Consider the following 14,174-nt stretch of genomic DNA (forward strand, 5'->3'; position numbering starts at 1 on the left):
CTTGCCGACTTGTTAATAATGGATTTTGTAAAGCTTGCCGTGGGAAAAAAAAAAAAAAAAAGCATAACATCTAGACATCTAGGAAATAACTGTCTGAGAACTAGCCTTAAATTTTCCTCTGTATCACTCTTCTTCATGTCGTCTACTTCCTTACATGTATTCTTCTTTGCAGCTCGTGATGCTCTGGGTAGTAAACATACCATGGTGAAAATCAGGCCATTGTCACAGGCCACAAGAGCAGCCAAGGCCAAAGCTAGAGCTTATGCCGGTGAGCCTATAATCTCGGGCTTTTCTTGTTGGTAGTCTATTATTGTTTTCTCCAGCACTTACTCCTCATCTAGAATTCTAAAGACCTATCACTTTTATTTTTTAGTGTTTAAGGTAGTATGTTCTTAAAGAGAAAATAGAAAAGATTATGTTGGAAATATGGCATTTGAGTAGCCAGTTGGAGAGAGTGGGAGATCTGGCCAAGCAACGCAGCAACCGTTTTTTTTGTTGTTGTTGACGTCCTTATCTGGTTTACCTCACTGTTGAGCTGTTTGAGTCACTGTAGAAATTGTATTAATACAGATAACGAAGCCAGGATTGTTTGTGCTTTGCCATTTTAGTTTCCTCTGATGATCATCTATTGGCCCATATTAATTACTGCTGATGCAGCCCTTGTTAGTCTATTTTATATGTTAATTATGGAGTTAAATCGCTTGGCACTAGAGTGCCTTCTCTTCCTTACTTCCTCTTGCCCCCTCTGTTTCTCCCATTCAGAGTTCCTCCAGCCAGCAAAGGAGCGTCCTGAGACTTCAGCAGCCCTAGCCAGAAGGTTAGTCATCAGTGCCCTTGGGGTTCGAAGTAAACAGAGCAAAACAGAAAGGGAAGCAGAGCTCAAGAAACTGCAGGAGGCCCGAGGTGAGTTGAAGTGATGGTGTTCTTCTCTAGTTCTCTAGAGCTCACTATAAGACATGTGGTTAAAAAAAAAAAAAAAAAAAAGGAACGGAGCCCTTTCCCTTTTGTCATTTCCATTTCCTGGAAGCCTCCCAAGTGTATTAAAATTGTTTTCATGCCTTATATTTAGGGTGGAGACATTTCAGGATTTCTCTTCCTGTTCCATACACCAGGCATCCTAATCCATGTTTCTACTGTGGTTTTCTAAGAGATAGGTTCGGTCTTCTCAGCTCATCATCCATGGCTTTCGCTCTAGTTGTTGCTCCAAACTCTGAGCAAACTTTTCCTGTAAAGACATAGTAGTCTTTCAGACAGAAAACATTTGCTGTGGTTTTATTGGACCTTGATTGCCATGATATTATCTAATGGTTTAGATTGTAGGTAGAAGACAAATTAAGGAAAAGCCATCGACTGACACGGATGATGATAACTGTAGGAGGTATTTTTTCCTTTAAAGGCAGCTCTGAGTGGCTCCCTTAGAGTACATATGGATTAACCTATCTTCTGATTATTTTGCAGTACCTACGAGTTCTTAGAAAATATTTCCACTGATCCACAGCAGGGTTTTTCTTTCCCTGTAGTTTGGAGTTGAGGTTAAAATTTCTCTCTTCCCTCCTTACAGGCTGTTGACTTAAATGTAAAGGCCTGGGATTCTGGCTTTACACTTAAGTACTTTTTATCAACCTTCCAGGCTTTAAACAGTCTCATTGCCTTAGCCCACGATCTGTGGGATCTGTGAAGGCAATTTATTCTGAAAATTCCACTTACCAAAAAGTAACTTCATTTTTCCTTTAAACGAATTGAAGTTTCAAACTCCTTGTTTATTGCCAGTCTAACAAGGCCATTAATACTTCCTGTCCACTCTGCTTTGGTGATAGCAGGCGGCTTGCAGACTCTCAGCTGCACTGGCCAGATAACCAGTGACAGAGTGTGTCATGGCAGGTGCTAGAGTTTCAGAGTTGAACCCAACTAATTTTTTGAAACCTTAATGATTATAATGAGGCAGTTTTGATTTTTCCAATGCACGTTCACTCAAGGGCCTTTTACGGACTATAGGTAGTTTTTATACACGGCAATAACAGAACTAGAGTAAAGCAGAATGTGCAATGTCCTTAACCCTTTATTAATGGTTATCTCTGAGGAAAGTGTTTTCTCTGTGATAACCACAATTATCTCAGAAAATCGCAAGAGGGTAATAACTGTGGTATCTATAAGGGAAGATGTGGCTCTTTTTGCAGTGTATTATGTTTCCCTACCCTACGCGTGTAATATTACCTGTATTTCCACAGGTACTGCAGCAATAGTCTTGCACAGATGTCATCTTGAGTATTCCCCTCTGTTTTTCTGTAAGCACATTAGCATGTAGCTTCATTTGAAGTGTTTGTTTTAAATGTCCCCTTATACAGAGGACATTTCAGTGATGCAGTTAAAAATGAGACTATTGGCTGAGTACCCTGTTACTTAACTTTTTGAAAGAAGGCCTTGATTTGTGAATAGAGACTCACTGTGATAAGTTCCTCTCATCCATTGGTGCTGAGGCTGTACAGATTATAGAAGATTCTTCCTTTATTATGCTTCAGAGCTCTCCCATTCTTCATATCTGAGAAAACGCATATGGAAAATTCCTGATATATCTCTTTCTGACTTCTTTATGCATTAAGCAGATATTCTTGTACCTGCCTGCATGGAGCCCAAGACTTCTCACTTAAAGACTTTTTCTCTCTGGAAATGAAAAGTACTGTTTAGGTATTCAACAGAACAGATATTTTTGCTCCAGACCTTTTTCCACTGGAGGGGGAAGGGATCAGTACAGCTTGGTGGATAACATAATAGATTCTGGAATCAGACTGCCTGCGTCTACCCATAAGCTCTACAATTTACTGGCTGTGTGACCTTGAGCAGATTACTTATTCTCTGGAGGCCTCTGTTTCCTCATCCATAAAATGGACATGAAGTGAGATAATCCACAGAAGATGCTTAGTCATCTTCAGAACCTATAGAAATGCACTCTGTCCTGTTTCTATAGGTCTGTAATAAGTATGTGATATATGTTAGCTGCTGCTGTTTTTAGTAATAGTAGCAATATTATGAGTCTAGCACAGATCTCAGTGCACATTTTTTGTCATTACTTTTTTTATTTTAAATTTTCTATAACACTCCAAAAACAACATTTGACATTCACTAAGCACCTGCCCTGTATGAATTATGCATTATGCTCCTACTTGGGAGAATTAGAAAGACGGCAAAATTTTGTTCCTCTACTTAAGACTTAGTCTAGTGAGGATATCTACCTTGAGTAAAGAAGAAAATAATTTTTTCAGCAGTTGTTTCTCTTCTCACTTCAATTTGGAAGACTTTTTAAAAATTCCAGTATAGTTAATATACGGTGTTAAATTAGTTTCAGGTGTACAATATAGTCATTCAACAATTCTATACATTACTCAGTGCTCATCAAGATATGTGTACTCTTAACCTGCATCACCTATTTCACATCCCTCCCACCCACCTCCCCTCCGGTAACCATCAGTTTGTTCTCTATAGTTAGGAGTTTTTTGGTTTGTCTTGGTTTTTTCCTTTGTTCATTTGTTTCTTAAATTCCACATGAGTGAAAAATCATATTTTTTTATGCTTAGCATTTCATAATCATATTGCTTAGCATTACACTCCCTAGCTCTATCCATGTTGTTGCAAATGGCAAATGGCAAGATTTCATTCTTTTTTAATGTCTGTATAATACTCCAGTGTGTGTGTGTGTGTGTGTGTGTGTGTGTGTGTATCACCTCTTCTTTATCTGTTCATCTATCAGCGGGCATTTGGGCTGCTTCCATAATTTGGCTATTGTAAATAATGCTACAATAAACATAGGGGCACATGTGTCCTTTCAAATTAGTATTTTTGTATTCTTTGGATAAATACCCAGTTATGTGATTACTGAATCATATGGTAGTTCTGTTTTTTATGTTTTGAGAAACCTCCACACTGTTTTGCTTAGTGACTGCACCAGCTTGCATTCCCACCAGCAGTGCCCGAGGGTTCCTGTTTGTCCATATTTTCATCAGCACTCGTTTCTTAGTTATTTGTTCCAATAGTTAGCAGCTTTCACTGTCAAAAAATTCTTCCTTAGGTCTAACTTATACCTGTACAACAGTTTAAGCCAGTTTCCTCTTCTCTTTTCCTTGTTAGAAATAGGGAATATATGTGGACACCATTCTCTTCTAATTTTTAAAGATCAAAGGCAGATTATTTAGGAATAAGGGAATTTGGGCTGTAAGAGGGTTTTTGCCATTAACATTAGCTGTGTTGCCATGGGCATGTCTCTTATACCTTTCTGTGCGCCAGCTTCCAACAAAGCAAAACTAATGCCTAATTTACCCTGGAGAATTTTTTGAGCATAACCTAAGGTAACGTGTAAAAATGTTTAGAAAGGTGCTTTACAAATTCAGGATACTATTATTTATGTGACTCTTAGCAAATTAATATTCATTATAATGAGACAGTAATGACACCTATGTAATTTGTACTGTTGTTCCCCATCCATTATCCATGACAAACAGTGCTAATCAGTTACGGCACTCTTTTTTGTGACTTTTGACTTGACCATTGCCAATTGATCAGAATTTAGCATGGAAATTGAAATCTGTGTACCATCCTGATATAGGTACTCTCATAAGCAGTACTATAGAATAGCTAGGATTCCTCTACCCACCCACTTGAAGAGTTCTCCTGTCTGGCATAGTGTCTGGTTCATAAAAAAATACTCAATGTGCATTGACTGAATACGTGAGTGACATTGGTCACTTTTTCTTCATAAATCTTATTTCATTCATGATTCTACTCTGAACTGTTTCAAATCCTTTATGTTTTTCTTTATAAAGCCCAGAGTTGAACACTTCCTATGAAAACCTTGTAATTAATGAATTTGGGATTTGTGATTTTGAGGTTTAAATACTTCCTGCTAAGTTTCCTCACCCTACTTTGGTCTTCTTACCCTTCTAATGAGAAGTCTGTGTCTTAGTCCTTAATTAAAAATTAGATTCAGAAAACAAAGCTACTCTGGGAAGAATCAAGAAAAAAGAAGTACCCAAATCATTTTAAGCAAATCATGTGTATATCTGGAGGATAAGAGCTTTTTAAAAGTTCATAGTCTTAGAATATGGAGAAGAGGTTTGTCAGTCTGACAGAGTGCATAACAGATCAGAGCTGCACTAAGAGTGGGAAATCAAAGGATAGATCATCCTCCATCCTTTGTATTTGACTTAATCATGTTTTAAACCAGTGATTCACATGAAATAATAAAACTACATTTTAAAGACCAGATTCAGGAGTATATGTAAAATTTCCCCATGTTTCACTTATCAAAACACTTGATTCCCACCTAAAATTGGAGATAGAAGATATCATTACATCTCAGAATAAGCTACTCTCTCATTTTCAAAGCTTGCTATAATTCTGTTTCTTATTTCCATTTACTCTTGGGGGTAGGTGCTTAATTGACTGGTTCTAAAAGGCATCTTTTGGGTCACAGGCCTGAAAGGCAGAGTAAGTAAACAATCATTTGATCCCCTAGTTTGCTTAATTAAAATAACTGAGAACTTAAAAGTAAAATCATCCCTATAGAATACTTAGTCAACTGTAATAAAAAAATTTAATTACAACTGCTACCTTTTGAAATTCTTTTTAGGCACTCCATTATTCTGCCTTCAATGGCTCTGCTGCATTGCTGACTCATAATCTAGGTCGTGTGGCATTTTCTTGGTGTCTTTTCTTTCCTAATGTGAAATTCCCTTCATTTCCAATCATTTCTCTTTTCATCTTAATGTGATCTTTTTCTCTGAGATGCAGTATTTACCCGTATTTTTGCTGTCACTTGCTGTTTAATATTCTTATATCACAGGCCAGTATCAGATGAAAATGTTAATTAACCCTAGGATTAACTGACCAGTTTACCAACTATTGCTAAATAAAGAACACATAGTTCTTTGTGTTGACACTTAATACATTGATGAACATTCTACTCTCCAGAGTTAAATGCTCCCCTTAAACACTTATGTGGTCCAGACTATCTTTCCTGGTATATTAATGATTATATAAATAGTTGGTAAGCCTAAAATCTAAAACCTTGCTAAAATTAAGAGGTCACTTATATTATTTCACCTTAATCTATCAGGTCTGTCAATCCATAAAAGAAGGCAATTAGATTAGTTTGACCAGACTTGTGCTTCAAGTCTGCGTGTTGATTATTCCTCTGTAGGGAGTTTTGTGATGATTTTTCTCCATTATTTTCTTAGGCGTAGAAGTAGATTTTGAACGTTTTAATTTACATTCCTTTTCTTTGTTTTCTTTTGAGATGACACTGTATTGGCTCTTTTTTAATCTTTATCCCTTTCCATTCCCTGAGTGGTAAGTGGTGATTCAGTCAACTAATTTAATAAAATCATTTATGCAATTTATTTATTATACTGGGAAATGAAAGTCTTTAGGGACAGCTTACATGCACACTTTAAGTTATCATTTCATACAAATTCTTCTATTCTGCCTTTAGTTCCTTGCCCTTATGGCTGCTGTTGGGCTTTCTCTTTACTTAGTTTACTGTTTTCTAATTGTTAAAGGTAAAGGTAATAGGAGCTCTTCTCATGCAGTCTGTCAGGTTAATATAGGAGGTCCTTGCAGGCAGTCTATCAGATATTATCTGCTTTCCTTTCTCTCTCTCTCTCTCTCTCTGTCTCTCTCTGTCTCTCTTTTTTGAGAGCAAGCACGGGAGGGGTGGAGAGAGGCGGGGAGAGAGGGAATCTCAAACAAGCTCCACACCCAGTGTGAAACCTGACATGGGGCTCCATCTCACGACCAGGAAATCATGATCTGAGCTGAAATCTAGAGTTGGATGCTTAACCAACGGAGCCACCCAGGCACCCCTCCTTTCTCTTTTTTGTTTTTCATTTTCCCCTTTTCTTTGTAGATATATTCATATGTCAGGACAGTAGAAAGTATGCTGGTTTAAGAATTAAAGGCCTGAGTTCCAGCTTTAGTTTTTCACTGAGTATGTAACCTTAGCCAAGTCACTTAACCCCTCCAAGCTTCCATTTCCTCTTTAAAAAGTATTTCTCGGGGCGCCTGGGTGGCGCAGTCGGTTGAGCGTCCGACTTCAGCCAGGTCACGATCTCTCGGTCCGTGAGTTCGAGCCCCGCATCAGGCTCTGGGCTGACGGCTCGGAGCTTGGAGCCTGTTTCCGATTCTGTGTCTCCCTCTCTCTCTGCCCCTCCCCCGTTCATGCTCTGTCTCTCTCTGTCCCAAAAATAAATAAAAAACGTTGAAAAAAAAATTAAAAAAAATAAAATAAAATAAAAAGTATTTCTCTATTCAGGTTCTGAATTACTAAATGTATGCCTCACATTGTTACTATTTCTTTGTGCTTCTCAGTCTGTCTCCCAGCCTTCACTGGTTAACCACCAGAGTTTCCTCATATATTATTTTACATGTATTTGGCAGTAGAGATCCATAATCTTTTATTATAAAACATTAGGGTGGGAAATGTTTCAGTATTCTGAACTGTATTCAATTTTAGAAAGATAATATCATTATCTTAATATGTATTTCATAACACAAAATCAGACACACTGACAGTATTTCTGCCACCAAGTGTATGATTGTTCCATTAAATGGCATATGTAAGACCATAAGCAGCCTTTTATCTTTTCAGGTTATATTTACTACCAAATGAATTTTGGCCCTAAACTTTAAAAAAAAAAAACAAGTTTAAAAAAACCCAACTTTTCCGAAGTGCTTTGAGTTTAGAGTTGCGAATTGTGGTGAGTGGTTTATTTTTCTACTACACCTGGATTTCTTTTGTTAAACTTCCCAGATAGTCACTCTGATTTAAATTTCTGAGCTTATTGAAAAATTTGAGTTCTAGTAGTTCACTTTTCTGGTTTCTTCAGTTTTCTAGGAATCCAGAACCAATTTTTGATTGCTTTCGTCCAACATTGCTTTTGCCTTTAGATCCCCTTCTAATAACTTTACCCTGTTTATGAGAATCAGAACCACAGTGCTTTCCTAAGAAACCCTGGAATCCTTTAGACAAGCCAATTATCCTTAGCGCGGTCTCCCTGGAGAATCCCAATCCCAATTGAAGCCTGTCTTAAAGCCAAGTCACAAGGCACTGAATTAATTAGCCTTCAGTTTGGAATTTGCTGACCCTCTTTTTTTTTTGTCTGTTATAACTTTACTGTTATATTCAGATAATGCCACAAGGTGGTGCCCAAATAGCAGTGAATTTCTCTATCTCACATTTCCAAATGCCAGTCAGCTTCCTGACCAAGTTCTTTGCCCTTAAAGTACAGTCAAATACATTCAGTAAAGGAATTTTGTAAGGGATTCTGCTGATTTGGAAAGGTGTGTCAAAATAGCAAGTGTTAACTCTAAACTCACCTTGATTTCTGTGGTAATTCCCCTGGTTCATGACTTGCAAAATGTTTTACAGACTTTATTTGAAATAATAGCCCTTGAGAGGAAGCACTTAGGCTTATCATCTATATTTTATGGTAAATGACTAGCCATGAAATTAGAACTGGTATTGTGGCACCTAATGAAGTGCTCGGGTCACCAAATCATGTGTGGTCTGTATTATCTCAGGTCTTGGTCAAAGTATTAAATGGAAACCCAGCTTCTCTGTTAAAAATTGAAGATGGATTGCCCAGATTTCTGATTTTTTTGTTTTGTTTTGTTTTTAGAAATAATTCTTTATTTCCCTCCATTATATGTGGTTGTTTTCCCATGTTGGAATTGTGTGTTGTGGAAGGTAGGCTCTTGAAAATGCTCTAAAAATACTGAAATTTGATTTGCCTCTGAAAATTTTTTTTCTGTAAGACTGTAGTAGGGAGATCCAACTAGAGCCCAGTGGCCACCATTTCTATTTGAGCAAGAAGACAGAAGAAGAATATTCAAACCTATTCTTCATCCCTATTGAAATATTTTTAAAGATCAGTGAAGTGGGAAGAACAGGCAATTATATTGAAGCACTAACACAGTTGAGAAATAGAATGAAAATAAATACATTATCAGCAAGACTGGAGTCTGGTCCTGCTAGGTTCTGACTTACTCCACATACTTTTTATTTCTGTTAGCCCCAGATCTTTCTTTTTTATTATATAGTACTAATAACATTGCTTCCACTTATAACGCACTTGGAAAGTTAAAGATATTAACTCTTGGAGTCAGGTAAGAGAAGACCAGGAAATTCTCCTGTCTCATGACTGAAGTTTGCTTATAATTTGGATTAAAGGAAAGTCACTGGTTATATGGAGCGTACTTCCACTTTTCATACTGTCCTTACTTACAGAGAGAAAGCGACTGGAAGCCAAGCAACGGGAAGATGTCTGGGAAGGCAGAGACCAGTCTGCAGTTTGAACATCACTTAAGGAAATGGATAGTTCCATGAATTCAGAAATTAATTCCATAGTCTTCGGATAGGAGGATCCTTCTAGAGTTCTGTGTACATGCAGAAGTGCGTGTTCATGAAAGAACGAGATAAAGCCATTGAGGCGAGCACTGACTGGGTCTAGAAAGAAGGTGGACTCCTGTCCGTCTTTGCTTCTAATTGCAGTCATTTGGAATTGCCATACTGTGTTGGGCATAGAAAGGAGCCATCAGCTAGGAAGCTGACTTGTGGCAATTTGGATATGACTTCCAAGAGTCCTCTGGGCGTGGCAAGCCCCACTGTTACCATGGCTCATGTGTCTAAGATGTCTGAAGCAGATACAAAACAGAGGATTCAAACCTGCCATGATGGGCCATTCCGGCCCTGAAAAGGTAGGGTGTTCTTTCGGGCCTCACAGAGCCAAGGGGTGGCGGAGGGAACAGTGTTTGAAGTACTTGGTACTCACCGAATCCACACTGTCAATTCCAGAACTCTGGAGCTGGTGAGCTGCAGCAGATGTAGGTGTTTGAGCTCCAGAGTTTGTACTGGGCCGGGCGCCTGGGGCTGCTCCAGCTGCACAGCAGCCAAGGGCATGCCTGCTTCAGCCCTCTAGAAAGCCAGCCTTGGGAGCCGTGTGCTAGTCCCCGCTGAAAGTACTACCGTGTTGTGAGAGGGAGACATTAAAGCTCAGTCTATGACCTACATCACTGCTATTTGTCACTTTTGTCATTCCCACAAAAAAACTGGGGAAGAGCTCTCCTCGTATCTTCATCCCTATAAAGTTGTGCCTGGGTTCAGTGGATCTGTTGGCTTTATTGAGCCACACTGAGTAGACTGCTGGTCCTCTATCTCTCTGCCTGAGTATACTACAAAAATGCCTCTCTCGGGATGGGTATGTGGTAGCTCCCCTCCCCTTCTTGCCCTCCCTGGACATGCCCACCCGAGCCTCTTGCCTTCTCCCATTTCTGTCAAACCTGACATTCTGCAGAAGGCTTCTGGCACACAGCATGTTCTCGGTATCATCTTCTCAGCCTGTGCCAGAGGCACCTGGCAAGCAACACCAGATGATCCATTACAGTGAAGAGTTGCCAGAATAAAACAAACACCTCTGGGCAGTGAGAAATTTCCTAAAGGACACTGACAAGTCTGAGCCGCCAATTCAGGCTTTATCCATCTCATACCTGCGCTCATTGTTTTTGGAAGGAAGTTCTGCACTGAAGAACTGGGAGTGCTAGACTTTAATAGGTTGAGCTAGCAAGACATAGTGTCCCATCGTGCTTTCGTTGAGGGCGGCAGCCTCATATTTGTGTGTGGTGCCCATGACAGTGATGGACAGAACATGTTAGAGTGGGGGCTCTGTTCAAATGTTCCTCAGATGACACTGGCCTTGGGTCTTAGCCCTGACCCAACTGTCCCTGCTGCTATTCTGGTCTTGGAGGCTTCTTGCAGCTCCTCAGCATTGTTTTTCTCATTCTTGGTCAGTTCTGAAAGTGTCCCTTGTTCCTATTCAGGGCCTCCCTTTCAAGTTGAGAGGATTAAATAAAACCTCTTGATCCTCTGTCCTAGTATCTGGTCCAGTGCACTTCTCTGACTTGTAGCCACAGGGCTTGTGCTCTCTGTCTTCACACAACAGACTTCTTTAAGATAGACAGGTCTGTTCGAACAGCATGGCTACACTGGAAAGGAAAGGCAGGGAATCGTAGCCAGGCTTCATACTGAATGGTACACTTCTGAGGTACACCTTTGCCCTGTTTTGATTCTTCAAGGCTAAGAGTGACCTTGGGCAGTAAAAAAGATGATTGTCCCTATTACTTTTCTAATAGCATTTAGAAATGCTATGTCCCTTTTCTAATAGCATTTTGGCTTTTAAGGGCGTTGGTAACGTAGAGCTGCATGTTTATTACCCAGTTTTCTTAATTACTCCTAGCTTTTAAGGTACTGTTGTCATTCTAATGCTGTCTACTAAGTGGCTAGTAGCGTATGCTTTTTTCCAGCTTGCGATCAGCCACCTCTAACTTTCAGACTTATCCTTATAATTAGACCCACAGAAGGGATTTGTGTTTAGCCGGTACCTAAAGCTGTGAAGTGTTGCTGCTTCCACCATTAGTAGAGAACGTGCTGTTCTTTTCTTGAGAGAGAGACAGAGAGCAAGCATGCGCAAGGGAGGGAGGGGCAGAGAGATAGGGGGACAGAACTTCCTTCTAAGGAAGGAAGGATCCAAAGTGGGCTCTGTGCTGACAGCAGAGAGCCTCATGTGGGGCTCGAACTCACAAACTGTGAGATCGTGACCTGAGTCGAAGTTGGACAAGCCACGCAGGCGCCCTGAGAGTGTGCTTTTTAGGTATATTTTCCATTGATGTGTACGGGTGGAGGTAAGAGGACCTGTCACGGCCCAGCGTGGACTACACTGAGCTTGTGCAGATGGAAACCACATCCTTGGCCCCATCCATATGCCTTCACAAGCTGAGCCAACTGGACAGCACCCTGTAGCTGCCCCTGGCTCCTTTGTTAGATATTCCAGAAGACTATGAATGTACTCTGCTAGGTGTTTTTGTTGCTTCATACATGTTAAATGACTAAATCCCAGTGTCACCTGGTATCTGTAGTAGAAATGTACATCCCCTTGGAGTCCTAACATGCTCCCCATAGAGTGAAGGTCTTGGTGGAATAGAAATAAATTAGGCTTCTAATTAGTAAGCCGAGGTTCCTGGCACTTCAGCTTCTCAGACTACAGAATGCCGGGGTGAAAGTCTTCTGACATTTTTGGTTCTGTCTGGAATTTGGTGGTTGGTATTCTGTTAACATTCCTCATCTAGTTACAAGCCATGCCAGCCACCAGTCTTCCCACGTCCTTCCCTTTCAACTCGGTGGTGTAACAGCACAGCCCTTGTATAGCTTTTTCCAAGAATTAGAACGGGCTGCACCTATCAAGTGTGTGATGTGGCCAACAAGACTGAGACCGGAGCCAGTGGCTGGCTGCCTGGCCTGCTTCTTTTGGCCCTCTCGGAAACTGGATGCAGGAAGAAGCGGTGGGTACCTCCCTGCCTGAGTCTAGTCATCAGCCGCCACACGCTCCCCCACGAGCTGCACATTCTTTCACAGACCATTAGCTGCATGTGCGAGTATAATGTTTTTACTGTTTGGGAGAGGTTTGCTGGATCCAACAGGAAATCAGTCCTTCCCTTGTTTACCTAAACTGCCATGCCAAGATATAATGCTCCCTTTGCCTGATGAAGGAGTGGAGAAGGTAGAAGAGAAGGGGGAAGAAAGCACTTCTTTGTATTCAGAGAGGATAGCTCAAGATCATGTCCCTTTTTACCCCGTAAGGAGGGAGGGGATAGCTCACATGCTGTGGGGAGGGGTGTACTGTTGTAAATCTGCCCCATCTGCTACTGTTCATTTCAGCTTTGCAGCCTCAGTTGTAAAAGTTTACGGTCCTTGGGCTTTTCCTTCTTGCCTCCTCCCTTTTGTCCCTTAACCTTTCCAGCCCACGTTTCAGCCCTGAGCCTGGGGAGAGAATTGGGAAGCAGACTATAGTCTGCTAACATCAAAGGCTGATTTCAGAGAAGTGTGGTGGGACTGTTGTGAGTAGTATGTGTGCCCCACGTGTACTAGTCACCAGCTCAGCAAGAGTGGAAAAGGTTAGATTTCATGGGCTAGGGACCCCAAAGAGCTATATAGCCAGTCTTGTCTTTGTAGCTGTCCATACTGAGCAACCTTTATTGGCACTAGGGCATCAGACCTGTAAGGATCATCTCTTAACGTGTGTCTAACTTATTCCATGCAAAGTTCACTCCAGAAACTTGGTTGAGACCTGAAATTGAGGCAAGTCCTGAGATGCACAGTGATCTTGAGGGAGATTGGATTGCCTGCCAGGTGTATGGCATATTTTCTCCTTGGCAGAGGCCCTGGCAGGGGCCGGGGTCCATGTTATCGCAGCAGCCTTTCTGCTTGGACTTCTCTTGCTGCTCTGTAGGAAGACCCTATCTGGCCACTTCTGCAAGTCCTGCCCCTTCTCAAGCACTCAGTAATTGGTGGTGTTGGCCCATCAGGAGATAAGGGGATGCCTGAGGCCTAAGCTTCCAGGATATTAGAAACACCCATATGTGCAGTAGGATAAAGCTAAAGGCACTAGAGCAGACTCTTAGAATGACAGGTGAGTTCTAAATGAGCGCAGATTAAACAAGGGACTCAATTCATCAACTTCTCTGCCAGTTGTGACTTTGACACAAGTTGTGTTGCTTTGAGCTTCTAGCAGAGCTAATCCTGCCTCCTGTGTATTTCTGTCCTTCGTCCTCTACTCCAAGACTTTTGCAAAGCACCGTTTAAATGGGGGGTTGGGTCACAGCCCATCTCTAAGGAACTGATTACTCCTGAGCCAAGAACACTGGGGCAAGATCCGGGAAAGATGGGGTCTCCTTGTGGAAGAGCAGCTCATCTGAACAAAGCCTAGAGGCCACAGACCGTAGACCAAAGGCCTTTACGGGACAGGCCCAGAGTCATCCTGAGGGAGCAGTACCATTTCGTTTGATATCTTGCCATCAAAGGGCTTCCTGAGCAGTTCTTGGTGCCACTTGGCACTGGCCCCTTTCCTTCTGAGTTAGGGCTCTGTGAAGGGCATGGCTCCAATAAGCTGAGGTATCTGGTGTGTGGGCAGCAGCCGGAAGTGTGCAGTGATGGCCTCAAATGAGGTTGTTCCTGAGACGCTGCTCCTGCTCCAGGGAGAGCTCTGCATTAGCTCGGTAAGAATCTCCTGTGGACCAAAGAAGAACAGGTAAGTAGCCAACCCTACCGTGCTCTCATCCCCCCCTAACAGCTTCAC

At 41.3% G+C, this 14,174-nt stretch overlaps 2 protein-coding genes across 12 annotated transcripts in view; one reads left to right on the top strand and one right to left on the bottom strand.

Annotated features, from left to right (window-relative positions):
• The window catches only part of R3HCC1L (R3H domain and coiled-coil containing 1 like), a 94,333-nt gene extending 84,277 nt beyond the window's left edge, over nt 1–10,056 (top strand). For all 9 annotated transcript variants that reach the window (XM_040486095.1, XM_040486092.1, XM_040486093.1 and 6 more), the window contains 3 exons: nt 173–268; nt 763–903; nt 9,275–10,056. In XM_040486095.1, the coding sequence (XP_040342029.1) occupies nt 173–268; nt 763–903; nt 9,275–9,342 (305 nt within the window). In that variant the 3' untranslated portion in view covers nt 9,343–10,056. The remainder of the gene's footprint in view (nt 1–172; nt 269–762; nt 904–9,274) is intronic.
• Nucleotides 10,057–13,039: 2,983 nt separating this feature from the next.
• LOXL4 (lysyl oxidase like 4) overlaps nt 13,040–14,174 on the bottom strand; it is a 20,379-nt gene continuing 19,244 nt past the window's right edge. For all 3 annotated transcript variants that reach the window (XM_040486098.1, XM_040486096.1, XM_040486097.1), the window contains exon 15: nt 13,040–14,105. In XM_040486098.1, coding sequence (XP_040342032.1) covers nt 14,035–14,105 — 71 coding nt within the window. In that variant the 3' untranslated portion in view covers nt 13,040–14,034. The remainder of the gene's footprint in view (nt 14,106–14,174) is intronic.

Source organism: Herpailurus yagouaroundi, unplaced genomic scaffold (genome assembly GCF_014898765.1).
Source record: "Herpailurus yagouaroundi ecotype Mexico unplaced genomic scaffold, PumYag 163, whole genome shotgun sequence".
NCBI lineage: Eukaryota > Metazoa > Chordata > Mammalia > Carnivora > Felidae > Herpailurus > Herpailurus yagouaroundi.